Source organism: Notamacropus eugenii, chromosome 3 (assembly GCF_028372415.1).
Source record: "Notamacropus eugenii isolate mMacEug1 chromosome 3, mMacEug1.pri_v2, whole genome shotgun sequence".
NCBI lineage: Eukaryota > Metazoa > Chordata > Mammalia > Diprotodontia > Macropodidae > Notamacropus > Notamacropus eugenii.
The window spans coordinates 481109271-481136066 of record NC_092874.1 but is presented as its reverse complement, the minus strand read 5'-3'; the positions used below and the strand labels follow the sequence as shown (position 1 = coordinate 481136066).

The 26796-nt window shown below is 41.8% G+C and overlaps 1 protein-coding gene across 2 annotated transcripts in view; it reads right to left on the bottom strand.

The window, feature by feature from the left end:
• Positions 1–26796, bottom strand: part of CDK13 (cyclin dependent kinase 13) — a 113251-nt gene that overhangs the window by 57042 nt on the left and 29413 nt on the right. For both annotated transcript variants that reach the window (XM_072599102.1, XM_072599103.1), the window contains 3 exons: positions 23485–23655; positions 21517–21656; positions 20071–20241 (listed from right to left, as the gene is read on the bottom strand). In XM_072599102.1, coding sequence (XP_072455203.1) covers positions 20071–20241; positions 21517–21656; positions 23485–23655 — 482 coding nt within the window. The remainder of the gene's footprint in view (positions 1–20070; positions 20242–21516; positions 21657–23484; positions 23656–26796) is intronic.

Below are 26796 nucleotides of genomic sequence, written 5' to 3'. Positions count from 1 at the left end.
GAGAAGCACTACTTAGAGTAGGGATTCCTTCTGGGTAGACTATGTGGCCACTGAAGTTCATGACTCTATAACTCTGTGATTATTTACAAACCAGAGTGGTTAGAAGCACATGGGGCACTGGACAAAAATAAGCAAGTGAGAGATGGGGCATGTTTACAAGGAAGGATAATGAGTTTTATTTCTAAGTGAATTTACAACTGGTCATTTGGCAATTAAGTACTGGAAGGAGGCAAGGACTAAATATGTCGTTTAGGGAGTAATTCCTATAGAACTAAGAGGTGACTTATGGGGGATTGACAAGAGCACCGAGAAAGGGGAGTGGGGGGTGCAGTTCATAGACGAGACTGAAAGTAATGACCAGACAGATAAGAAAGCCATGAATGACAAGGAAGGAGAGCACACCGAGAAGGAAAGAATGCACACTGTTAAAAGCTGCAGTAGCAAAGAAAAATCAGAAAAGAATCATGGATTTAGTCATTAAAAGATCAATACAAAGATGTAATTAACAACAACAAAAAAACTAAAGTGCACACTGTAATTACAATGACCAAGACTAGACCCAGAGAAGATGAGAAAAAATGTCCTCCCCTCCCTTGGTTGCAAAGATTCACAATTAGGGGTAGAAAATACTGCACAGACTGTTGCGTGCTATCGATACTGGTTGGGTTTACAAGCTATTTTCTCTTTTCCTAATTTTTGTTACAAAGGATGGCTCACAGGTAAGGGAGAGAGAAGGAATATATTCAGAAATGAAGGTGATGTAAAGGTCACTCAAAGAAACATTTATTAAGCACCTACTATGTCCTGGGTCTGAATTATGTGCCAGGCATTGTGCTGAGTGTTGGGCATACAAAAAGAGATAGACCCTGTCCTCAAGGAGCTTACAGGCTAACGGGAGAGATAACATGCAAACAGATAATATACAAAGGCAGCACTACAGAATATTTATAGAAGATAATTAACAGAGGAAGGACGCTGAAATTAAGAGGGGTTGAGGAAGGCTTTTTATTTGGGACTTGAAAGAAACCAAAAAGCTAAAGGAGAGATGAAGAGGGAGAGCATTCCAGGCACGGGTACAGCCAGAGAAAATACCCAAAACCAAAAGATGAAGTTTCTTGTTTGAGGAAAAACCAGGAGCATAGTGGCCCTGATCAAAGTAAGCAGACTGGAAAGTAGAGGGTGGTAGATTATGAAGGGCTTTGAATATGAAGCAGAGGATTTTGTATTTGACTCCAAAAGTGACAGAGAGCCACTGGGGTTGTTTGTTTGTTCGCAGGGGTGAGGGTTGGAGGGTGACAGGATCAGAGTTGCACTTTAGGAAAATCAATGACAGCTAATTGGAGTAATGATTTAAACACGAAAGAAACTGTAATAACCCTGGAGACAGCAGCTTCAGTTAAATGGCAGGGAAAGAAATCAAATTCTTAAGCGATAAAAAGTGAGGACACAGAGGGAGTAAGTGTAGACAGCCTTCCAGAAGTGTGACTCTGAGAAAGAGGAGCAGGCAGGGGGAGGGACCGGGGAGAAATGAAGGAAACAGAAATATTTCATATTCTAGGAAACTGGTCAAGAACCAAGAGCGGCAAAAGGAGACCAGAAAGAAAGTCTGGCACTTCACCTCTCCTTCTCCTTTACATTATCTGTCGCCTCCTGGCTTTCTATCACCTCTTCCTGAGGATTCAGCCTACCGGGTTTCAGGCTACAGATCCCCCTACCACAACTTAAACAGACACCAACAACTCCCGATAAGGCTTGATTAGAATCTATTTTCTTTCTTTTTTTAAATGACTTCTGTCTGTATCTCAAATTCCTTTAGTTTCATGTAACTAAAGCTTCAGTATCTTTATAAAAAATTAACTTTTTAAATAAAGACAGATTCAAGTTCTTTGTCTTTCCCCCAAAACTCTCCTCTCCTTTTCCTCCTCCTTTCCTATTACTGTAGAGGGCAACCCCATCCTCTCTCAGGGGAATCTTCCCAACCTCCTCATCATCTCTCAAGCTGTAGCCAAAACCTGTCCCTCTCAGTTCTGCAGTATCCCTTCTCTCCTTGGATACTGTCACCACCCTCCCTGGTGCAGAGCCCCATCACCTCACACCTGGACTACTGTAGTAGCTGCTGGGGGGCATGCCTGCCTCCAGGCTCCCCTCACTGTGATCCACCCTCCATTTGGCTACCAAAGTGATTTTCCTAAAACACAAGGGTATGTCACACTCCACTCCACCTCCATTCAATAAACTTCAATGGCTCTTTATGGCCTTCAGGAGCAAATACAAATGCTCTTGTTTGACATTCAAAGCTCTTCACAACCTGGCTCTCTTCTCCCTTTCCAGTCTTCTTCCTCCCCATTCCACCAACACAACCTCTTCCAACTGCCCTCATCGATGTTCCACAAACAAGACCCTTCCATCTCTCAGCTCTGAACACTCCCTCTGGCTGTCCCTGGTGCCTCAGAACACCCTCCCTCTTCTGTTCGGACTACTGATCTCCCTGGTTTCCTTTAAGTCACAACTAAAATCTCAGCTTACAGCAGCTAGATGATGCCACAGTTCAGAGTGCTCACCCTGGAACAAGGTAACTCATCTTCCTGAGTTCAAATCTGGCCTCCAACACTTACTCTGTAACACTGGGCAAGTCACTTAACCCTGTTTGCCTCAGTTTCCTCCTCTATAAAATGGGTTGGAGAAGGAAATGGTAAACCACTTCAGTCTCTTTGCCAAGAAAATTCCAAATGGGGTCAGACATGAATGAAAACGACTGAACAACAAGATGCCAGCTTCTCTAAGGCTTCTCCAATTCCTCAATTCTGGTACTTTCCCTCTTTTGGTTACTCTTATTTTTCCTGCACCTAACTTGCTTTGTATATATTTGTCTGGATGCTGTCACCACTGTTAGACTCAAAATTCCTTGAGGGCACGGACTATCCTTTGTTCCTTTTTATATCCTCACTGCTTAGCACGGTGCCTGGGCATGGCCATTAAATGAAGGTTTGCAGGAGGGAAAACATCAGTCCCAATGTCTGGAGGGCCAGAGTCCTATCTTCCAAGAAAGTCTGCCTCGGGGAGCTAGGAGTAATGACGGAAAACAGGGCCTTACATTTGACGTCTCTGTGACCTTAGGAAAAACAAAACCAACTCATTCCCTTTTGTATCTCAGTAAACATGTTCTCTAAATTTCCGCCCAAATCCCATGTTCTATGATTTAAGGAAGCTTTATTGTTCTGAGACAGGCCCTTATTCTGACTGGTTGGTTGGTTCTCTGAAGATAATTTACTTTTCATTTGAAAGAGACTACAGAATTCTCACTCATTAGTAAACTACCAGATTTTGCTAATTTTGACCTGGGAGTAAGTGGGTAACAGTTATCTGTGCGAATTCCAACTCACCCCCTCCCAGAGAAAAAAGAGTCCCATCTAAAGTTTCTGCAGGCCTGACTCTCAGGTGCTTAGCACCAGGCAGTACTGGGAGATAAGAACAACAGAAACCCTAAGCTAAAGTCGTCCTTCAGAGGGGTAATAAAACCCATCAGCACTACAGTGAAGTGGGTCACCTGAAGTCACATCAAGATCTGGGTACGGCCATTGGAATCCACTGCAAGGGGCCCTCAGACTCAGCATATCCCCAACCTGGAAGTGGGACCTGAGTTTGACAATGAGGTCGAGAGGGGCTGCTCACCAGGCTTTCCTACAACTTTGGCTCCTCTTGAAGGGATCTGCTGCCAACAGGACATCACAGACCCCTTTGCTCATTTCCACTTGAACTACCCTGAATACTCTTGCAGAAGAATTCTCTGGCTAGTAGTCAAGAGCAGACTTACGATTCAAACCTTTTGAACCTACAAACCTTTGAATTCAGAAAGCACTTATCTCAATGGGCATGAAGGCTAAGGTATGATACTAGAGAAGACAGGGTCAAAGGCTACCTGATCAATACTCCCCAAACCACCCCATTCTCAATTTCTAGCCTCAGATATAAAACAAAATACCCCCCAAAAATGCAGAGTATGGCTTATTCTTGCAGAAGGTTCTTAAAACACACTGACTAATCAAATAAAATCATTTCTGGATGAATATTTATGCCATATGATGACATGGAAGAATAGGAACTGTCCCTAAGTTTAAAAAGGAGTATCATCAAACCTTTCTTCCATCTTCCACTTCCAGGGACAGGAAGGAAGGAAAAAAGCATTTGTTAAGAACCTACTACATGTTAGTTACTGTGTTAAGCACTTTATAAATGAGGAAACTAAGGCAGAGATTAAGGAACTTGTCTAGAGCTACTCAACCAGAAAACTTAAGGGTCCTGTAGAGGCAACTACTAGCCATGGCAGAGATACCTACAGCTTTCCTACCCACAAAATCTCTCTGTATTACTTGAATTTTTTTCCTAGCCTTTTAAAAAAATTAGCGCTTGAAATTTCATCATGTAAAATTAATTTGAAATAAGTATCTTTTTAAAATTGCAGATATCCCTGGGAAGCTTAAGATGCTAGCATTCAAAAATTAATGTGAACTAATATAATCCGGCCACCAGCCATCAGGAGGAACACAACTGCCTAGAAGAAATGGCATTTTGTGGGGGGGTTTACAGCTTTTGAAGGAGAGGGCAAATGATAAAGAATACTGCAAATGTACTTGAGGCATAGCAGTGGGTAGCTTGGAATAACCGAGGGGCTCAAGACTCCTGGGAACAGGAGCACTAGGTAAGCAGCAGAGGGAAAACAAAGGGCAAGTTCAACCTCAGCCCTTTTCTGACTTCTTGCCTCCTCCATCAGGGATCCATAACTCTGGTTAGCACTCTCTGCCTTGCATTTCTATCACCCCTACAAAATTCTTATTAACCATAAGCTGCCAAAGGTTGCTGGCAGCTTTCCAAGATGGAAGGGCTTCCAGGCTGGCCTGACCACGGGCCATGTCTGCTGCCCAAAAGTCAACCACAAGAGATGAGGATAAAGAGATACATCCCTAGCACGGGGTTCAATAAAACAGACACGCCAAGTCCAAAATGCTTCTCCCTCCCATACCACCAACTTCCATGGGAAGGAGATAGGAGAAAGAACAAACTAGGTGAATGGCTCTTTAATTTGTAGGTCCTTATCAGCTGGCAGCCTGCTGAGGATGTGAGCCCACATCCATATGAACATTTTCCCCATAACAAAAACCAGAAGCCAGAAATAAGCTAAAGCTAAATGGCAGGATGGCTCCTCAGTTTTCAGGGAGGTAAACACAACAGTTGGCAGAGACTGTTTTTATCATGTGCTAAAAGGTCACAAGGAATAGTACCTGGAGTCATCTTTCCCTGCAATGTTCATGGTGAGCAAAACTGGTAAGAAGACCACAACCCTTTTCAATCTGGCTGCCAACCTCATCAACCAACTGAAATTACAGTCTCCAACGTTGTTCATAGGGAGGAAAGAGAAGGAATAAATGTTTATATGGTATCTACTATGCACCAGGCACTGCGCTAACAGCATTTTAGAAATATTACTACCTCACTGAATTCTCACAACTCTGCCAGGGAGGTGCTGTAATGATCTCCATCTGACAGGTGAGAAAACAGCTTCAGAGACTTGCCCAGTCACCGCTGAGGCCACATTTGAACTCATCCTCCTGATCTCAGGCCCAGTGCTCTCTGCACCATGAGCTCCCTCAATAATAGCCAGGTCTGATGGTCTTTTGTCAGACTTCATCCTTCTCAACTATGTATAAAATCTGACACTTTTCCACCTTTCTTCTTTGGGGTCACATAATATTCTCATCTGGTTCACCTCCTACTGACCTGACCCCTCCTTCACTGGCTCCTCCATCTGTATCACATCCCTGCGGTTTCCTCCTAGGCCCCTTCCTCTTCTGCCCCTGGTTAACATCCCAAGTTCCCATGTATTTCACTTTCCTTCTATGCCAATGACTCACAGACAGACAGAGACCATGTACACACCTGCATCTAACCATAGTCTGCCTTCAGCTTCAAGAGCTCCACTCAAACCGTGCCCTAGAAGCATCACAAACTCCACAGGTTAGAAACATTATCTCTTCCCCCAAACTCTTCCAAATGTTCCTATTTCTGCCAACCCACCACCATCCTTCCAGTCTCACAGGTTTGTAACCTCAGTATCTCATTCAAGCCCCCACTCTGGCTCATCCCACCCATTCAAACAACTGTCAAATCTTGCCATCTGCACCTCAACACCACCTCTCTTAGCCAGCCCCTCATCTCTCCTCATACAGTCACCTACTAGGTTTTTGGCCCACATCACTCTACCAGCCGGCTCACTTCCCCTCTGTATTCAATCCTCTCTAGTGGCTCTGAAGCTCTCTGTAAGCAGGCCTCAGTCCATCCAGTCTTCTTTCTCTCCTCACTCTCCTCTCCCCCAACACTGCATCTCTGGTCACTGTGCTTCTCTTTGCCTGGGTCAAGCCTCCAGACTCAGAAGACATTCTGCCCTCACCAAACCTCCAGGAACCCCCATCTTCTTTCTAAAGGCAGCTCCTACACCACCTTATGCACCAAGCCCTTTCCAGTGCCCTGACTTGCCTACTTTGTCACAACTTTGCCTTTATCTGTATTGATTCTCACTAGCTCCTAGAAGTTTGACCACTGTAACACAACTATCCTAATGAGAAGGGCTAAAGGGGCCAAACATTATCTTAGCCAACAAACCCTTGTCACTTCCCCATGCAGAAAGAGTGCAGCTAAATAATAAGTTTAGAAAATGAGGACAAAAGATTACTAAAAGTACTTTTAACAAAAGAGCAACAAGTGTGTCCGAGGCAAGCTTGGTGAGCATTCAGACAAAAAACCAATTCTAAGTAAAACTACTCAGGGGACAAAAGCCAAACAAGTCATCAATTCAGTTCATATCTCAGCTTTCTTTCCTCATTATCCCTGACAGCAGCACTGCTGTCTCTCAGTACTTGGTACCTGCTGCAGAGGAAAGCAGAAATGGTCCCAAGGTAATGAAGGTCAGAAGGAACACTGACACTGGAAGGTCCAGGCAGCTGGGGACACAACTGTACGAGTGCTCAGGAAAGGCTTCTCCATACATCTCAAGGAGGCGGAAATCAAAAAAGGGTGGAAAAGATCACAAGTGGCACTACCCCCAAGAAAGAGTGAGAAAATCAGCAACAGCTGATCTCAGCCTGGCTCCTCCCTGCCTGCATATGTGTCACTTTGATGAAAACCAGAATAAATCCCTCTCATACACAAGTCTTTACAGGTGACCACATATGCAAGCAAGTAACTGGAGGAAAAAGGGAGGGATACACAATCCTACTGTGATTTGTCTCATATAAATGGTAAGGTGACACAGGATTATTTACCTGATAATGCGATCACAAGACTTTAATGAACACTCCTGTAAGTTATCAAAGAGAGGCATAAAACAGGAAAACACATGTGCACCAAACGTATTTACCAGTGACATGGAAGTCACTATACACACAATTCAATAAGGAATGGAAATAGCCTTCAAAAAAAATGTTTGCAGACAACATCAAGCCAAACACACAGAGCTCAAGCTGTCACAGTAACATTTCAGGGTTCTACCACCGCTCATAAGCTCAGCTTCACTAGCCATGGGGGAAAAGTCAAGTGGTTAAAGCAGATGCAGACCCGATTAGGATATGCAGAGGGCTGAGCAGTCAGTTGAAGTTAATCAGTAAATCAATGCTGATCCCTTGAAGAGGAAATGCAGACAGATGAGGAGCTGGACCCCCGAATCAAAAAATTAGCATGGACTCGCTGCTTCTCTCATCTCTCCACCTCCTCATCTAGCTTCTGACCGCATCTCGCCAAGGTGACCAAGATCAGTCCTTCCCACCCTGTCAGCAGCTTTGGACACGGCTCTCTGGATTCTTGCCCAAGAGAGGCACTGAGGGGAGGATACAGACCTCTAGTTACAAAGAGCTGGGTACAACTTTCTGTCAGATGGACTAGCTTTGACACAATATTGAACCTCTGAGTTGGAATCTTCTCTTAATAAACGGGGACAGAAATATTGGTAGCACTTACACCTCACTGGATTACTGAGACTCAAACTTGGCCAGACAGATCCAGTGCTTTGCAAACCTTGAAGCCCTATGTAAAGGTCACTTTTTATTACTATCAATCATCCTGTTGTCATCTTTTCTGGGGAGAAGTTCAGATAGACAGGCACCTGGGACAAGTCACTCCAATGTTAGCATCTTCTTATATTTGGTTTCTTCCGACTACTACATGGGTGAATCAAATAACTGCTTTTCTGTAACTAAATAAAAAGCATTAAGATGTAAACTCTTCTCTATTACTGTTTTACATGCCTGCACATGTCTAACCTATATCTGACCGCTTTACCTCTCAGGAAGTGGGGAAAGGATAGAATTTGGAACTCAAAATTTTAAAAAAATGTTAAAAATTGTTTTAACTATATGTTAATATAATTCGGGGAAAATAAAAAAAATATATATGAAATAAAAAATAAAATAAATTCAGATAATTTTTTAAAAAATAATTCTCATTTTAAAAAAATTTTATTCTATGAGTTGTTTTCTCTGGTTCTTGCTTACCTGATAGCTCTTTCTTGATCTCCCTCGCTAGGTCACTGGCTCCCAAATACATATTCCAACACATCTGCCTCCTGATTGCTAAACCTCTTTCACCAAATACTAGTGCACACAACATCCTCAGGACTTGCAGTCCCCCATCCCTACTCCACCGTTTGGGCCAGTGTAACCTTCAGCAAGTTCCGTCCCCCTCACTGGACTTCAGCTTTCTCACCTACAGAATACTGGAATAGGTGACCTCTGTGCTTCCCCTGCCACTTCTCAGCCCATGATCCTATGAGGTGTCTCCCTGGCATTCCAAACTCAGCATCAGAGCTCTGTCCCAATAAACTGCCCCTCCTCCACACTTCTCTCTTTCTCCCAAGGGTCTACCACCCTTCAAGTCAGCTATGTTTCCAACTTTCAAGTCCTTCCCGACTACTATCCCTCCTTCCCAACATCTCAGAGCTCTGAAGTCTCACCCCTTTATGACTGATTACTACAATGCATGGAACATCACATGAGAAAAATCCAACTGCAAGCAATTCAAAGGGCAACGGAAAAACAAGCAGCAAGTACGAGAGCTGGAATACATGCCCAGCAACGGCCTGTATGCAAGAGGCAGCCCAGAGGACACGGAAACGTGAGAAGAGGTAGGCTGCTCACTCAACTAAACTGAGCAACAAGTGAAGCACCTACCAAAGGGTGCATGAAAATGACATTTTCTGGGCTAATCTGGGAACCCAAAAGTAATTTAATACTAAGTATGGAAGAGGGCATTCTGAGATTTAACCAAGACTTATAAAAACCACTTGGCCTCTCTGGGCCTCAGTTTTCTCACTTGTAAAACACGGGGTTTGGACCAGATGTCCTCTAAAGCTTCTCGCAACTCTCACACCCACTGCTGATGGCTGAGGACTACAATTACACTTTTAGACAGCAACCTGTTCCTAAAGCGGTGGGTACATCTTATTACAGTGTGAAGGTTTTGAGTGAGAAACTCTTTCCCCCTGGCCCCAAGGCTGATGACCTCGTCACATCCTTTATAGAGGGAATGAGGATATTGGGAAGGAGTTCCCTCTCACCCCCTCCTTTGCCATGTGTGTCCATGATAGATTTCTCCTGCTCCTCCAAGAGAATGGCCAAGGACCCCATCCATCCTTCCCTCCCTCCTTGTAGGACACACTTCAAACCCTCTCTTATTTACTCCTTCCGGCTCAGTGTCTTTCCCAGCCTTCTACCATTTCCATGGCAGTACTCAGACTAGAAGAAACACTATCTCACCTTGTTACCTGCTCAACGTCAATGAAAGCTTCTCTTTCCTTTAGCTCTCTATCCATCTCCCTCCATTTCTTGCTTAAGCTCTGTGATAGGGTTTCCAGCTGCACTCCATTTCATGCTCTCTCCAAGGTTACAGTGGTCTTCCTGGACAAATTCCAAGGACTTTTTGTCCTTCAAATTCAATTCAGTCAATATTTAAATTTGTCTTGTCTGAACAGGCCACTGAAACCTGGAAAAGCTGGAAAACTTGATCCCTGCCTCTCTGGCACATGAAACAGATGACATCCCAAAAGTCTTCTTCTTCTGCTTCCTAAACACATCACACACTACCTTAATTCTGCTTCCTACTTTGAGAACCACTCCGCCCCGATTTTCCTGACTGGTTCTTTTTTCTCCATCTACCCATCCATTTGAATATTCAGCTCCCATTCCTTCTGTGGCTGACCACTTTTCTACTTACATTTCCACTTACACATCTACCATCACATAGAACTCTGTATGTTCAAAGCTGAAGTCATAATTATTTTCCTCTAGTGAGTTGTCAAATTACCTCTTCCTTCAAAAAATAACAACTGGTCTTCCTTAAGCCTCCCCTCAAACCAAGCCAACTCAACTACCAGTTAACCTACCTAACTGGTATGACCATGTTACCCTCCCACCTCAGGACCTCCAATGGCTTCCTATTACTTCCAAGATAAAACTTAAAACCTTCTGTTTAGCATTTCAAGGTCTTCATAACCTAGACTTTTACCATTCGAGTCTTATTATAACTTTCTTACACACACCTAATTGAACTTCTCAAAAATGATAGACTACTTTCTCTCTCCATGTCTTTGCAATGGAAGACTCCCCTCCACCTCTTTTGGTCACCCTGGCTTCCTTCCTTCAGGAGTTGGCTCCAATTTTTCCTTCTTTTGGAAGCCATCCCCAGCTGCCGATTCCTACTCCTTCACACATTACTTTCATTTCCCCTGTGTGGCTCTAATCTGCACCTGGAGATTTCCATGTTGGAGCTCCCCCAGGGCTGGGACTAGGTTTTGCCTTTCTTTGTAGCATAGTGCCTTAGCATAGGACCTGGCATGTAATCAGTGCTTAATAAAACGCATGCTGATTATCTGGTGGACATGCCAACACAGATTTTTACTGCCCAATGATCTTTAGCAATTTCATATGTCTAAGAGAAATCCCAGAAAGCCAGTGTCTCAGAGCAGGGAGGGACCTTGGCAATCAGCTACTTTAACCCACGCCCAAAAAGGAACTTCCTCCGTAACACAGCCAACAAAATGGTCTACAGCAACTGCCTGGAGGTTCTCACGGAGGAGGATCAGCTTCTACGCTAAGGTGCTTCAGTTCACTTTCTGCTAACGGGGTTAGCTGAGTCTAGGGTTTTTCCTGACAACATGCCTCTATTTGACCTTTGTAACTTCTACCCATGGGTAGGGTAGGGCCAACAAAAACAAGATGAATCACTCTCCCACATCCCAGTCATTTAAATACTCATAAGACACATAGCACATTCTCCCTATGTCCTCTCTGGATTCATCATACTCAAGAGTTCCTTCAAGCAATTATCATCTGGTATTAAATCTGGGGTCCTTTCCTATCCTAGTTGCCCCTTCTCTGAATATAAACAGCTGACGCTGGAACACTACAGAACTGCTCAGAGCAGGGCAGGCTATGACGAGCGCCCATGATCACCTTCATCCTCAGCAGTAGCAGCAGCAGCAGCAGCATCAAGCTAATAATGACAGACACCGAACACCCAAGGCCACTAAACCCTCACTTCGTTCTCAGATGCACTGCCACCCAGCCACATCTTCCCCAACTGGCAACTCTAAAAATGACTTTTTTAACCCAGGTAACCTGGATGGATAGCCCCCAGTTCTGCATATGTACCTCAGACAGACACTGCTGGGGAACTGGGCCCTGAATGAAAGGGCATGAGAGTTGGCAAGAAAACTGCCAAGTGCTTTTAATGACCCCAGGCTTCTAAAGGAAACAAAGGGCCATCTCTTTTTACCATCACAAGTCTTTTGGTGATGTACTATGACTCAGCTATCTCAGAGAAGCTGCAGGGCATCCAAACAGCCAAGCAGGCTCTTTACTGCTCTGACCCTCTGACTCTCCCTCTCTTGTAAAATGCAAGGACTGGACTCAACGGCTTTCTCCAGCTCTAAAAGCAAGGCTTTCCAATTTTCTCAACAAATTTCATCTTATTAGGATCAGTCTAATGTCCAGCCTGTCAGTCATCCCATCTATGACTTTACTCAAGTGCAAACACTCCGGGGATGCCACCAGAGATACCGTCAGGAGGACATCAAACCATCGATGACTACCCTTTAGATAGGGACGTCCAATGAGTTCTAAAGCCATTTAAATATACTACCATCTAGCCCACATCTCTCCATCTTTTCCACAAGAGAAGCATGAGATATTATCAAATGACTTGCCCAAATTTAAGTAAATGAAAAGCATGTGCTCAATAATACGGTAGAGTAGTTGTTTTCTGAAAATTTCTTGAACCTCAAAACTTCCCACAAAAGAGAACTATGGACCAGACAGAGTAACTAAAACTGAAACCACAAGGTAAGAGTAAAAAATATCAAAGTAAAACAAAACCGTTCTTAAGGCACGGACTTGGTGTAGTTCCCTATCCTCCTCCCTTCCTGCCCCCACGCAATACAACAAACACAAAAGCAACCTCGGGGGCCCAAGGCTTCTAGGAGTTCCTGCCCTCCCCTTCCTTCCCTCACCTCCACAACAAGGACTCAGTCTAGAATCCAGATCATCCCTTAAAAGGCAGTACAGAGGTGGCTAGGTAGCACAGTGGAGAGAGCACCAGACCTGATTTCAAATTGAACCTCAGACACTTACTAGCTGTGTGACCCTGGGTAAGTCACTTAATCCTAACTTCCTCAAAAGAAAACAGAAAAGAAAAGAAAAACAAAAAGAGGCAGTATCTGCCGGTTTGGTGCAGCCATATGAAGGAAGAAGAGGGGAAAGAGTTCTGCCTCTGGCAAAAAGGACTAGAAATACATTTCAAGCCAGTACTCTCCTCACCAGAGTTGACTGGTTAAAAACCCAGGGGAGGTTTCCACATCTCCTATTGGAGAAGGCTAAGTCTGTAAACGGGAAACATGAGTGGTAGAGATTCAGAGACAATCAACTAGAAATACAAAAGTAAGACTGAAAACAGCAAAAAGTCAAGGTGAGAACCCATGAGCAAAAACACCAGCCACAAACAGGAAAACCAACAAAGGAGCTCGTAAAGATGGAAGGATGAGCTCCAAGGAAAGCTTGAACACTGTGAACTAGTACTAAAATATGGAAAAAGATGCACCAACATTTCCCCATCAGAAAGTGTTTGGGGATCATGGATTAACAGAAAAAAATCTAGTTGAGAAAAGTTTCAAATAAGAAATACGGGTAAAAGATGTCAGGAACGCTATAAATGGTAGATGTAAGAACTTTCAACAGAAAGTAAGGGATAAAAATCTTATTGTTTGGGGAAAAAAATTAGATAAAAGAGTGCAAAACTTACTGGGTAGAGTGGACAGTTTCACCAAAGAAATAGCTATGAAACATGCAAATGACAGATTTTGGACAGAAAAAATACAGACGTGGAAGATAATCTGACAAAAGAAGAAAAAGGCAACAATGTTAAAAGAGTATGTGAATTTTATAGAAGCCAAAACAACTTCCTCTGAGAGCAGGATGTGCCAATACAACTTCAAGATCACCCAAACATACGTCAAAAAACTTGAATACGGGAAACATTACAAGTGAACTCCTCAGAATATCTGAATACAGGCAAATGACTAAGCAACTGGCTCTCTGAATTACCACCAGAGGGAAAATAACACTTAAAACTACAAGGCATGCACTGGTTAAATTATAAAATTTCAACAACAAATAACACACTTTGCAAGCAGTCAAGAGAACAGTCTCAAGTAATCAAAGAGAACAGAATAACATATACTGCAAAAAACACAAGAGTTCAAGGCCAACCAAGATAATATTTATTGCAAAATTGAGAAACAATGAAAAGAGGATCCTCAGCAACAGACACATTTGAGGGATTCCTACAGAAAAATAAAAAGACAAAGTCAGAGGGTGAGGGTGAGCCCTAAATGCTCACAGGAAAGGTCATGACTAAGTAATGAAATCAATTTCCTCAGGTTTATATCCTATGGCTAAAAAAAAAAGAAAACTGAGGTATAAAAATAATCAAGGGACCAAAAGGACATAAAGAGCTAAAAATTTAAGGGGAACTTGAAAAATTGGGAGAGAAGAGGTGAATGATTGTTCCTTGTATTAAAGTTAACAATACCCATATACCCATGCCCAGAATCTTTCCAGCTCCCTCCTATGAGAAAAGAATAGGAAAAGGAGAGTCAAGCAAGAGGAAAGGAGAAGATGTGTCCCTACCAAGTCCACAGGTGAACACTGAAAGAAGGGTTTCTTTCATCTCTAAACAAGTGTGGGGCACTATGAGGAAACTGGACGACTGGAACGGAGGCGGGGGGGGGGGGAGGGGGGTGCCATCAAAGAATACTCCCATGAGGGCAGAGGTGACACAGGAACCTTGGAGAGCATTCTATGGGGGCTAGGGGTGGGGGAGGAATTTGAAAACCACCCCCCAAAAAAGGGCTTCCCTGCCAGGATGTGACCAACCACAGGAGAAGAGAGATGGGAGGCCAAGGGCAGCCAACACTCAGGGTGGCAGAACCAGAAATCAGAGTCAAGAGCAGTCATAGGAAGAATGGGGAGCAACTCATCACATTGTACTGTTTCCGTCTGATGCTGCAGCCCCCACGAGTTAACATTTCTAAGAGTACGGAAAAGCAAAAAGAGGTGAGCAGGGTAAGATCAATAACACAGAAATGGGAAGTTCCAAATCAGCACTTCAGGAGCTCCACCTGAACGAGGGATACACAGAGTAAAGAACAAGTGAGCCTACAGCACATGAATTGGAAAACAACTCAGAATAAATATGAAGAAAAGAGAAATGAGAAGGATGAAATTAGAAAAAGATGAAGTAATGTTTAAATGAAAGAGGGGGCATTTGGGATTTTTTTTTGCTGCAAGCTTAAATGGAGAGGAAAGGAAAAGCAAAAAGACAGGGAAAATAGATTTTTAAAAAGCAAGAAAAAAGAAATTAACAACAGAAGTAAGTCAAAGGAACTTAGGATACAGCAAGTAAATGGGACTGCGGAAAGAATCTCTGGAAAGACACAAGCTCCAAAGCAGCATATGCCAAAAAAAAAAAAAACCTCAGGGACAAAGTACTAACAACAAAAAAAATCAACATGAAAGAATATAGGAGGAAAACACAAGCCTAATCATCAATGCAACTGCCTTAAATAATCTTTAAGAAAGTGCATAAAAGTGGATAAATAATCAAACTCTATAATGTAAATCTAAAACAGAAAGACACATTAACAGAAAGAAAATGACTGGAATCAAATGTTCAATGCATCAGATGATTCCCTAAGAGCAAAAGTTATCATCACGCTATTAGATAAAGCAAAAATAAAAATCCACAATACCAAGAGAAAAGCAGGGAAACTGCAAGAGTGTGACTGTGCCACAAGATTTATCTGGACTGATAGGGAGAGCAGCAAAACCAAGCAGACTACTGAAGAGGGCAGGATCAGGGAAGGACTGGGATAAAAAGGACACTGAAACTGTGGCATCTCCCTCCCTCCCTTCTGGGGTGGTTTGGTTGAGCTGCAATTTTCCCTTTCTTCCTTCTTCTCTACCAAGGACAGCTCTCCAGGCAAGTGGACAGGGGAGGAAGATAATTGAAAATCAAGATGATATCAAAGCAAAAGATTACAACAAAAGCATTTTTTAAAAAGGAAGGTAAAGAGAAAATATACTTCTCTCCCCTCATTACATGAGGAGAGACTATTGGGCATACTGTCAGATAGTCTAGTTTTGTTTTACTTAACTGATTTTTTTTCTTTTTTTAAACTTTGTTACAGGGGATGGCTCATAATGTAAAAGAAATAAATGTGATATAAACAAAAGCCAAAAATAAGACACTTTTTCAAAAGCAAGAGGGGAATGTTTTTTAATGTTTAAATGTTTGATTTAAAAACATTTTTATAAATATTTCAATTAGAATGGTTTATAAAGCTTAAATCTAAGAAAAGTACACCTAGATCTGCCTGGATCTATCAGTTTAGCACCTGGTCAAAACAGGAACTCCAGTTACTCTGGCATGACCTGTTCTTGAAGGTGTCATCTTTACTGATTTTTAAAGTAACAAATCTATCAATTAATTTGGGTTGTAAGATCTTTACTATATTTGCGTGTGATAGTGATGAATACTGACACTAGTTCTTTATCTCTAAAATGTGTTTTACAGTTATCTTTACGTAAATTCTGCATGTGTCTTGATAGGTTAATCTCTTGATAATGAATTGTTCTTTTACATAGCATGATACCACTTTCTGCTTTTTATTACTGACACAAAAAAGTTGATGACCAGCGGATTCAAATTCTTTTTCTGCTCCTTTGCTAAAAACCATCTCACATTCACCTAAGAACGCTATACTGTCTTACCATCTGCAACCAAAAAAAAGTAATCTGTAAATTTTCTGTATTATTACTATAGCTGACTTCAACTAATCAATCAATGTTGATTAAGTGCCCACTATGTGCCAGGCACTGTGTTGTGTTAGGATACAAAAAGAAGCAAAAGACAATTCCTGCACTCAGGAAGCTTCCAGAATTCTGTCCAATAACCCTGTTGAGAGTGAACTGACTTGTGGTGAGAGTGCTGGATTTAAACTTTACCTCTGCCACTTTCTACTTGGGTGACTTTCGGCAAACCTCTTCAAGTTTCAATTTCTTTGTTCGTAAAATGAAAAGACCAGACTAGATAGCTTCCAAGGTCCCCTTTAGTGCTACACCTAAGCACCAACCCATCCTACAGCAACGAATGGTTGGGTACAATGTCTGTCGGACATCACCTCCCCTGAGCTTATGACCACGAGAGAGAGAGGCACTGCACATGCTAACATTGTCTGTCTTCAAAGAAGCCAAGTCACTTGTCCACATTCACGTTAGTATTAAAGACAGGATTTCAAACCAGGCCTCCCCGAAACCTCCGACTCTGTGGACTCTACCATGCTACCCCTTGACCTGATCTTTTAGTGCCACTGCTATCACCCCTGTATATCAACTTTCCTCAAGGTACTGCTTTCATCGGGCCACTTTCCTTCTCAAAACTGGCCAGCCCATCTCCAAAATCCAGGCCCCAATCTACCTCACTTATTCAAACTCTATTTTCCCATTACTTTGCAACACAGCTCTCGCCAAGCTACCATCCTCCTTTCACATACATGCTACACTTTCCCCCACTTTTTCCTTAAGATCATGCTAGTTCAAGGTCAACATCATAGATGGGAGCCTGAATCCCTGAACTTGGTTCCTCAGTGTGCAAACTAGTTTCTAAGGCTGTAAATTTAAATTTCAGAATTATGTAAATTACTAAATGCCAAAATTAGAAGAAGAAACAGTTAAAGAGCTCAGAGATGGAAGAGAGGTAGGCTTTGAGGTAGAATCCCCAGGTAGGCTTCATCTAGTCCCCATGACTACATGCCCGAGGAAGAGATCTACGGGAAAGGGCTTTGTTATCAATGACCATGGGTCCACAAGAACAGAGCAGAACAGGGAAAGGGGGCTCTACTGAATAGGGAAGGCAGTACTGGGAGAGCTAGCGGGGAAAATGGGCTTAGCTAAGGCTTTGCTCCTAAGGAGCAACACGCAACTCAAAATTACAGCAACTTAAGAAAGAGAGTTGGGGAGGTCTGCTAGCCATTGGACAGGAAAAGTACCAAGTAAGGCCCAGTCAGACTGTCCAGCATCATGTAAGCAGAAAGGGCAGCTGTAGTACCTGTATCCCCAGGGTCTTCTTTCACTTGGCACTAACAACCTGGCACTGGAGAGACTGAGGCACTTGGACTAGGCAATACCTACTGATTAGGTCTTTAGGGCGAAGACTAAATTCCCACTTGGTGTTACCTTTGTTCCCTCATCCTATAATGGCAGACTATAAGCCACACTCAGAACGCATGTGTTTTGGGCTCCTGATCACATCCAGGCCAACAAACACAAGAGTGTAACTTGGCTACAGGTTTAGCAAAGGCTGTGCACCCACAGCTGGCCGTGTGACCCTGGGCAAGTCACTGGCAGCCGTCTATTCCACAACTGTAGATAAAGCAACAGGCACTGGTTCGAGGGCTGGGGACACAAAAACAAAAATAGACAAGACTGCCCCTTTAACCAGGGGAGAGGTTCTCCCATATGCAGCTGGATAAGCCAAACAAAATATACACAAATCAGTTTTGGGGGCAGGAAGAGGGAATCACCAATGGAAAGAAGGGGTAGGGAGCAAAGCAGGAGAAGCCTGGCCTAGCAAATGATGCAAGAAAGGCTCAGAGGATGTCGAGAATCAAAAGGCCAGGTTCCATGTCTAGCAAAGAGTCAGAAGGCTGGGACAACTGGGAAGGAGCTGTCTTTAGGGGAAGGACTAGATGGTCTCTGATATTTCAAGATTCTAGTTAGAAAGTACAACAGAACCAAACCAAAGAACGGTTTCAAATGTCAAGCTAAGGATTCTAGAGACTTTGACCTAGAAGCAATGGAAAACCTCCAAAAATTAGGAAATTTTAAAAAAGTAATTTATATTTAACTTTCATAAATAGGAAAAGCATTTTTTTTAATTTACAATAGTTTTTTCAATTTCTCTATCACACAGATGCATATAACAGCTTCTTGCTTCAACCTTAGTGCCACATTCACTGAAAGTTTTTGAGTGGAAGAATAGGATCGAAGCAGTATTAGAGAAATATTCACACCTGGCAATGGAATGCTGAATGGAGAATGCTTTCAAATAATAATTTCTTCATTCAAAACATTCAAGATGATACTGCACCTCAAGCTACAAACCCCTCCTTTTTTCTCAATCTTATTCTCCACATCTACATGGTCACTGAAGAGAATCTAGGAAGGGAGAGGAAGAAGGAGCTGAGAACAGGCAGTTCTGCCGCTCATCACCAAGATCCAGGAAGAGCTGCACAACAGGACTCAAGGTCAACACCCTACAGTTTGTGGGGTCTGAGGGCTTTTATTGTTATCTTAAGTTCTTAAAGGTCAGAAAGTCTAAGATATACGTGTTAAACATCTGGCTCTTACGCAAGATTTGCCAACATAAACTCCCACAGCAGTACTGGAGCATAAGCCTTTTCATCTTTAAAAAAAAGTGTTCAAATTGGTGACTAGATTTGAAAACACAGGCTCCTGCACACACTGTGCGCACCTGCTGTTCCCTTAGCTGACGAAAAGAATTCACTAAAAAGAAATAAGCTGCTCATCAAACCGTCCAGATGTTGCTCACAGATGACATGGTGCTGAACACACTGAGCCATCTGAAGACCACAAGCCTTTTTGGTGAGATCCACAACTGCTCCAACAAGACAGCAAATCACACAGGAAAAACCAAGTGGATAAGGAAGGCATGCAGACCAGCTCAGGGCACAAAGCTGGACACCTGGTCCAGTAAATCAGGCCATCAGTGCCCCTCTCTGTGACAGAGATCTAGACTCAACAGGAGGAAGAGGGTAGACTGGAGTGCCTTGGGGAAACTGAGCAGGACTTTCAAGGACTGCAGGATGCCCTACTGCACAAATGAACATCTTTTTAAAACCGATAAAATCCTGAGGATGCTGTGGATCATAGACCGCCATGATCCCAGAAGACTCAAAAGGACCTAAAAGGCAATGGAATGATGTACTGTGTGAAGAGAATGCAGGATACTTCCAGATTATGGCTTAGATGGGAAAAGGATAAAAGACATCCTCAAGGCAATGTATGACCAGAAAAGAGCATGGGCTAGTCCCAGAGCTAGAGCAAAGGGGCAGAGATAGCATGGGTGCTCTCTTGGTATCAATGAGATCTAAGACAGCTCGAAGAAGGCTTTCTACTTGGTACGAAAGATTCATGGAAGGACATGGATAAGAATGGCACACAATGAGCAGGCATGGATGGCTTGTGACCCACTTAAGTACTAAAGCATACTCAATTCCACTAAATTTCTAAATAAAGGGCTTTCCTTAGGTAAACAGGCTCTCATTTAACTCTTTACTACCAAAAGGTCAATTATCTCCCCAAAAATGTACTTCTAATCAAATAACAAGCTAGATCTACAAATTGGTGTCACTATTACTAAGGAAAGCCAGTATTCTAAATGAACACCACATACCTTTGTCCTTCTTAAAATCTAATGCATCTTCTTTGTCTGTGACAATTTCCTTCATGTTGATAATACTCTGGTGGGTAAGCTGCCGCAGGATCTTGATCTCTCGGATGGCTGTGATGGGGAAGCCTTCCTTTTCATTATCTAGTCGGACTTTTTTTAAGGCCACCATTTCTCCTGTAACAAAATTAGATAAATCAAAAGACATCACAAATGGGCAAGCCAGATGTCATTTTTCTCAATTCTCAATTTTAAATTTTAATTCACTATTTAATTCCTATTACTTAAAGCTCCAACCACAGCCAAAATTACAACTCTAACGGATGAATTTAATCATTTGCACCAATCTAAAAGTGGAATCACTCTCTGCCTGGCATTAAACAAGTAACTGAAAGTATGTAGGATTTAAAGCAACTGCCTGATTCAACAAGGCGAAATATAAGAAGGTCATATTTAGACTCTTCTCTTTTTTATAGTCTATCAGCAGGATGTGTTCACGAAGTACATTGTAGTCCTGTGTGTGTGCATGTGTGTGCGTGTGTGTGCATGTGTGCACGTGTGTGCTTATGTGCGTGTGTGTGTGCTTATGTGCGTGTGTGTGTGTATGTGTGAAAAAACTATAAGAATACTGTTATGGAAGTTATAACAAATGCTGATACAACCAACATTCCTAGTATAGTTGCTTCATGTATTTTATTCTAACCACCTTAAATTCTATGTCGTGCTTCTTTGACTACTAATGATTCCAGGGAATCATTAATATTCATTGTTTAACTTGATGAAGAAGTGGTCAAGGCAAGGCACAGAACAGGCCCATTGAGAGTTGTTTTCTCCCTTTTCTCCTGTCTGTGTAACTTGCTCTCATTTCTCATTTGCTTCTGAGCACATTTATTCCTAACGGTTGGCTGTCAAGCACTTAACCTCCTTAGAGGTAGATTGTATGAAGTTACTTTGTAAATAAAATGTTTCTAAATGGCCTAAAGTAATTGTAAAGTACTTTCTTGAACTGGACCACTGCCAATAATAGTAAAAGTACTTTGCTGAACTTACTACAATAAAATCTGCTACATAAAAACAATTCTGGGTAAGGTTTTATTCCTAATCTTTCTTTGAAAAAAAAATTTGCTTACAATTTTTTTAATAATAAAAAAAATAACTAAACAAAAAAAATCTGTCTCATTAAGGTTGAAATAATTGTATGGCTAATGCTAACAAAGGAAATTTTTAAAAATATGTAAAATTCTTTTTAAAAACAAAAGAAATCAGAATGAGAGAAACACTCGATTCCATCAAGAATCACCATGTGGCAAAAGAAGTTGACATGATTATGACATAATTATTCCCTCTATATCAAGTATATTCTTAAAAATTCCTAAAACTCTATTTTGAGAAGACAAAACCAAGCCACGCCCACAGCACATGCCAACATAACCATATTTTATGAGCTCTTACCTGTATCTTTATCCCTGGCTTTGTAAACTTGCCCATAGGTGCCTTCTCCAATAATTCCAATGATATCAAATTTATCCACGCAGCGCTTTCCCCAGTCAATATCCTTTTCTTTTATTTCACCATAGCGAGGCCCACATATTCTAGTAAATATAGTTCTGAAGTTTTATATATAGTCAAGCAAGACTAATTTAAGTACTAATCACCAAAATAAAAATCCATTCCTCCCTTGCAGCGCACTCCACCCCCAACATTATAATAATGCTACACGTTCATTTGATCATCCAGATGCTTATTCATTCTGCATATAAACTAAGAAAGAACAAAATGGAAAAAGCTCCATGAAAGCCTTTCCAAAATAGCAGGTCGCTAAAGCCAAAGAAATCAACATGCATGGGGGGGAATCCCATGTGATCTTGTCCCTTCATCATTTCCCACTCATCACCCACATCTCTTTTCTTAAAGCTTTATGTTAAGCTCATTTTTAATGCAAATTATTGAACTCTGTGGACTAATATAGAGCTCTGTCCTATAGTGGCAACTGTACACCATCGCTACTCAGCTGTGAAGTCAGGGAAGTATATACAATTTTTCATTTCAACTACTCACACAAATATCAGATCACAGGATCACAGATTTAGAGGGGGAAGAGACCATAAAAATTGTCTGGTCTTACCCCTAATTTTATAGATTAGGAAACTGTGTCCCAGAAAAGTCAAATGACTTAACCATAGTCACATTAGGAGTAAGTGGCAGAGGGGATCTGAACCCAGATTCTCTGACTCCCTAACTTTTCCCCCACAAACTCTTTCTAGGACCCCACATTGAGACACAGGAATACCTCAGAAAACTTTTTATATTCTCTAAATGGAATGTTTGGTTAGTTTTAACAGCTACAACCATTTAGTATTCAAATAAGAAGGCATTTTAAAACTGTCCTGGCTCCCCAAACTATGCTAATAACCCAGTCCACGGTAGGGGTGAACAATATCTCACACTTTTCCAATTAATCTGTATGGAATGCTTCACTCTTTTAGTTCACATCGAAGTAACAAATTCCCTTGGTGGGAAGAAAACTGAGAAAAAGGAGCTATGTTTGCAGATGGCTGAATTAGGCCGCAGGAAGACTTCCTTCAGTTACTATACTGAAGCTACTAGAATAAGACTTCAAACCTATTTTAAATTCCAGTTCCTCTCAGAAAGCAAGATACTCCGGAGATATCAAAGGCCAGAAAATAATTAGAAGCTCAAAGCAAAGGCATGTTATCAGCTTTCCCATAATCCACCTTGTGTGGCTTCACTAATAGTTGACCACAAATGCCTTCTGTTGCCTCCAAGTTTTATTGTTTCTATTTTGTTTAGAATCTCTTATATATAAAAGAGAATTATGGTATTTCCTAGAGCCACAGGAAATTAACAAGATAAAAGATCACAGTATTTGAGAGTCAGAAAGCAGCTCGGAAAGTTTAGATTCCACTCCCACCACGCTCTCAGCCAGTCGCTCCTCTCGCCTTTGTTAGCAGATCCCCAAGATACCTGAGTCAGCCCAATGCCCTTTTCGAGAGCTCTAACTGATAAGTCATTTTTCTAGAATCGAATTTACTTCTTTGCAGCTACTACCCATTGCTCCTAGCTCTCTCTTTCCAAGCAAACACATGGAATATCTCTTCCAAGTGACAGCAATCCATATACTTGTTAGATTTTTTTTTTAAATTGGAACTCACTGACAGATTACACCAACTAATTAGAAAGACAGTCTCAATTTTTCCAGTACAGTGAAAACTGCATTTAAAAACTTAAGCTACTAATATAAAAGATTTGGGGTTCTTTGGGGCGTTGGGTTGTTTTTTACTTTTTTTTTCAATTTTGAAATCTGATTTCATGTTTCAGCTTTTCTGGATAAAGAAGAAATATTTGAGGTAAGTTTTAACAGCAGGCAGAAAGCAAGGAGTGGGGCTGTGCAACACGTACTTGGGCCTCCTCTTACTGGGCGTTGGGGTCAAAGCCTTTTTCTCCTCAGGACTCGTGGAGAAGTCGTCGCCTCCTGGGAGCTCAGGGGGAAGGGGCAGGTCTGCGAGCAGGCAGCGAAGTTTCTTCTCGACTTCTTTTTTCACAGCCTTCACTGAAATGTTCCCTCGTAAACTAGAAAAGAAAGGGTCATCTGGTGAATTGCCCACTCACACCCACTCGCTCTGGACGGTGCTGGCTGGGATTACTCTCTCCACCACACTTCCCTCTACTGACCCTTCACATGGACACCGACGACACCCTGGATGTGTGCCCCAAAAAATCAAGCTCCACCAAGCTACCAAGCACCTTATTTCATTCTGACTGACGAGACTCAGGTTATTTTACAATTTCCAAAAAGTAACTGACATATTTAAACACTTCATTTCAACACTGTCACATTCTCCTTCTCTCTGTCCACACTAAACACATTTTTTCATTAAAACAAAAAATGATCCTAAGTAAACAGGGTAAAGTCGTTAATTTTAAAATGATGTGTTTTATTCATGGAACTCTCACTGATTTATTTGCAGCAGCTTCTGAAACAGGAGGAACACAGACAACGGTGTTTGTCACCTCTCTGGCTATCTCTGACACCTCCTATGTGACGGGGCATTTGTTTTCATTCCTCAGTCTCAATGTGCTATTTAATATCTAACATCATTTCCTCAGCAGACACTACCACCTCCTGCAGGATTTCATTTTGTAATCCAAACTCCAGCAAGCTAAAAGCTCCTACATTTGTCTGAAAGTCAAACAAATTTATAATTTTCAGGTAAGGAAATATCAATTTTATGGAGGATCTTAAAAAACAGTCACAACTGTCTATATTAGGTGAAGCCACACTAAGAAATATCAAACTAGTGTCCAGAATGTTTCCAGAAATGCTTTGTATGACTTCACATCTATAACTGAAACCAATACTGCTTGCCTTCTAAATGGATGGGAGAGGGGCTAGAGGTCCTGACAAAATTTGGAACTCAAAATTTTTTTGAAAAGCACTGTCAAAAATAAATAATAAATTTAAAGTAGGCTGGGGGAAAGCAGGCTCAACAGTGATCATACCTTTCCCATAGCAATATCTGCATACCTTTCCCATAGCAATATCTGGTCAAAAACATTCAGTTTCTTCAAGAGTGAATATTTTCTCAAAAATACATGGAAAATTACTGAGTGTCAGCATCGGAAGGGACTTCAGAGGCAAATGAATCTAACTTAGACAAGAAAAAGGAGAATTCCTAACCTAGCCCAGTAAATGGCCAACAAGCCTCTGCTCCAAGGTTTCTGCTCCTGGTTCAACTCTCTGAGGCCAATCTATTCACACCTATACACAAAAGTTTGGACACACTCATGTCCTGAGCCTTGTGTTCTCCAGGCTAAACACTCCTGGTTTCTTCAAATGTTCCTCACAAGGAATGATCTCGATCAAGGGTCTCCACCACATTCTCACTTGTTCAATGTCCTTTCTGATAAGTGGTGCCCAGAATTGAACCCGATATTCCAGATGCCATTACAGCAGAGCTGAGCACCACCTCGGATTGCCTGGGTACGGTGGTGGAGGGCTGATTTTTATTTTACTACAACATCACGTTGTTGATTTATATTGGCTGTGGAGTCCATCAAAACCCAAAGTGTTGCGTAGTAGTCCTTTCTGCCTTACCTCGCTTGTATTTGCAAAAGTAATTTTTAGGGCGCAAGCAGGAGATTTTATATTTACTCTTCATAAATCTCATCTCATCAAATTCTATTCAACAATCCTATTTTTTTCAAGATGACCTTTTTCTCCCAACCTGTTACCTATTCCTCCCAGTCCTGTTGCCATCTACCAATTTGACAAGTGTGTCCGTACATTCCTTGGTCCAGTCCTAAATAAAGATGGTTCAAGAGCACAAGGCCAAGCAAAGATTCTTGGGACACTTCACTCTTGTTACTGCAATCCAAGTTGACATGGGACAATTCATTAGTACAATCTATGCTGGCTAGTTCTGAATCTGTATAATTGCACACAATCGTCTGGTTCCCTCTGTCTTTTGCACAAGAATAATAAATTGCATGTCAATCTATTGCCACCCCCAATGAAGGCAAAGACAGACAGGGAGGTCGCATATTCCAGGAAAGTCAAACCACTTCTAAGACTTTAACTGCTACCTTCCCCTAAAACCCAGATGGAGCCAGGGCAGAATCCTGAGCGCCAGAGTTTCCTACCACACCCAATGTGAACCAAAAGCCCTCTTCCAGCCCAGTCCTAACAGCCATCACCCAGGAAATCAACCTGTGGAGAGAAATGAGAACTGGTTTTATAGGAGATGCAGCCAAAGGCTCCTGAGCAATTGGAAGCTACTTAAAGACTAGGAAAACCAAGTTCTTCTCACAAAAGTCCTTGGGACTATCAAGTGGTTCCATATCAGAAACAAATATGGTTTTATCAGTGTAAATGAGACTAATGAAGAGACCTCACTATCCACTTGGTTCCTCATGTGCTATCTCCTCCTACTAGAACATGAGCTCCTGGAAAGCAGAGACTGTCTGGCTTCCCTAACTTACCCCCAGTACCAATCAGTACAGTGCTTGGCACAGTTAAGAGGGCACAGATTGTAGTGCAGTGCACAGTGCAATGGAACTAGAATCAGAAAACCTGAGTTCAAATGTGACCTCAGAAACATACTAGCCATGTGATCTTGGGTATGTCTGCCTTGTTTCCTCACCTGTACAATGAGGACAGTAACAGCATCTGCTCTGAGAATTGCTTTGAGAATCAAATGAGCCAGTATTTGTAAAGCACTTAGCACAGAAAAAGTATTTACTTTGTATTTTATATATATAAAATATATTCATTATATATAAAATATAAATATATTTTAAATACAAAAATATTTCAACGTGTTTAATTGTATCATGAAAGAAATGAAAGAGTTCGATCCCAAATCCATTCCAAGTGCATCCCCAGCTAAGCAACCTTGCCTGTGACCAGCACAAACACATGCTCCTCACAGGGTAATAGAAGAGCCAAACTGTCACAAGGTGGAATTAATGTAACTCCACAGGGCACTCCATTTCTGATGATAGCACCAACTTCCACACAGATAATCAATCGAAAGCAGATAAAGGGAAGGAGAGAAGAAAAGTCCTTTTAAGAAAGATAAGTATTTTAGATCATGGAAAAATTGGTCACAGCCACACTTTTGAGGCACATTTATAAAAATGCTATGGTCCCTTATCTTCACTTACTAAAGAGAAACACATATACAAATAGACAGAATTCTGGGGAAAAGAAAA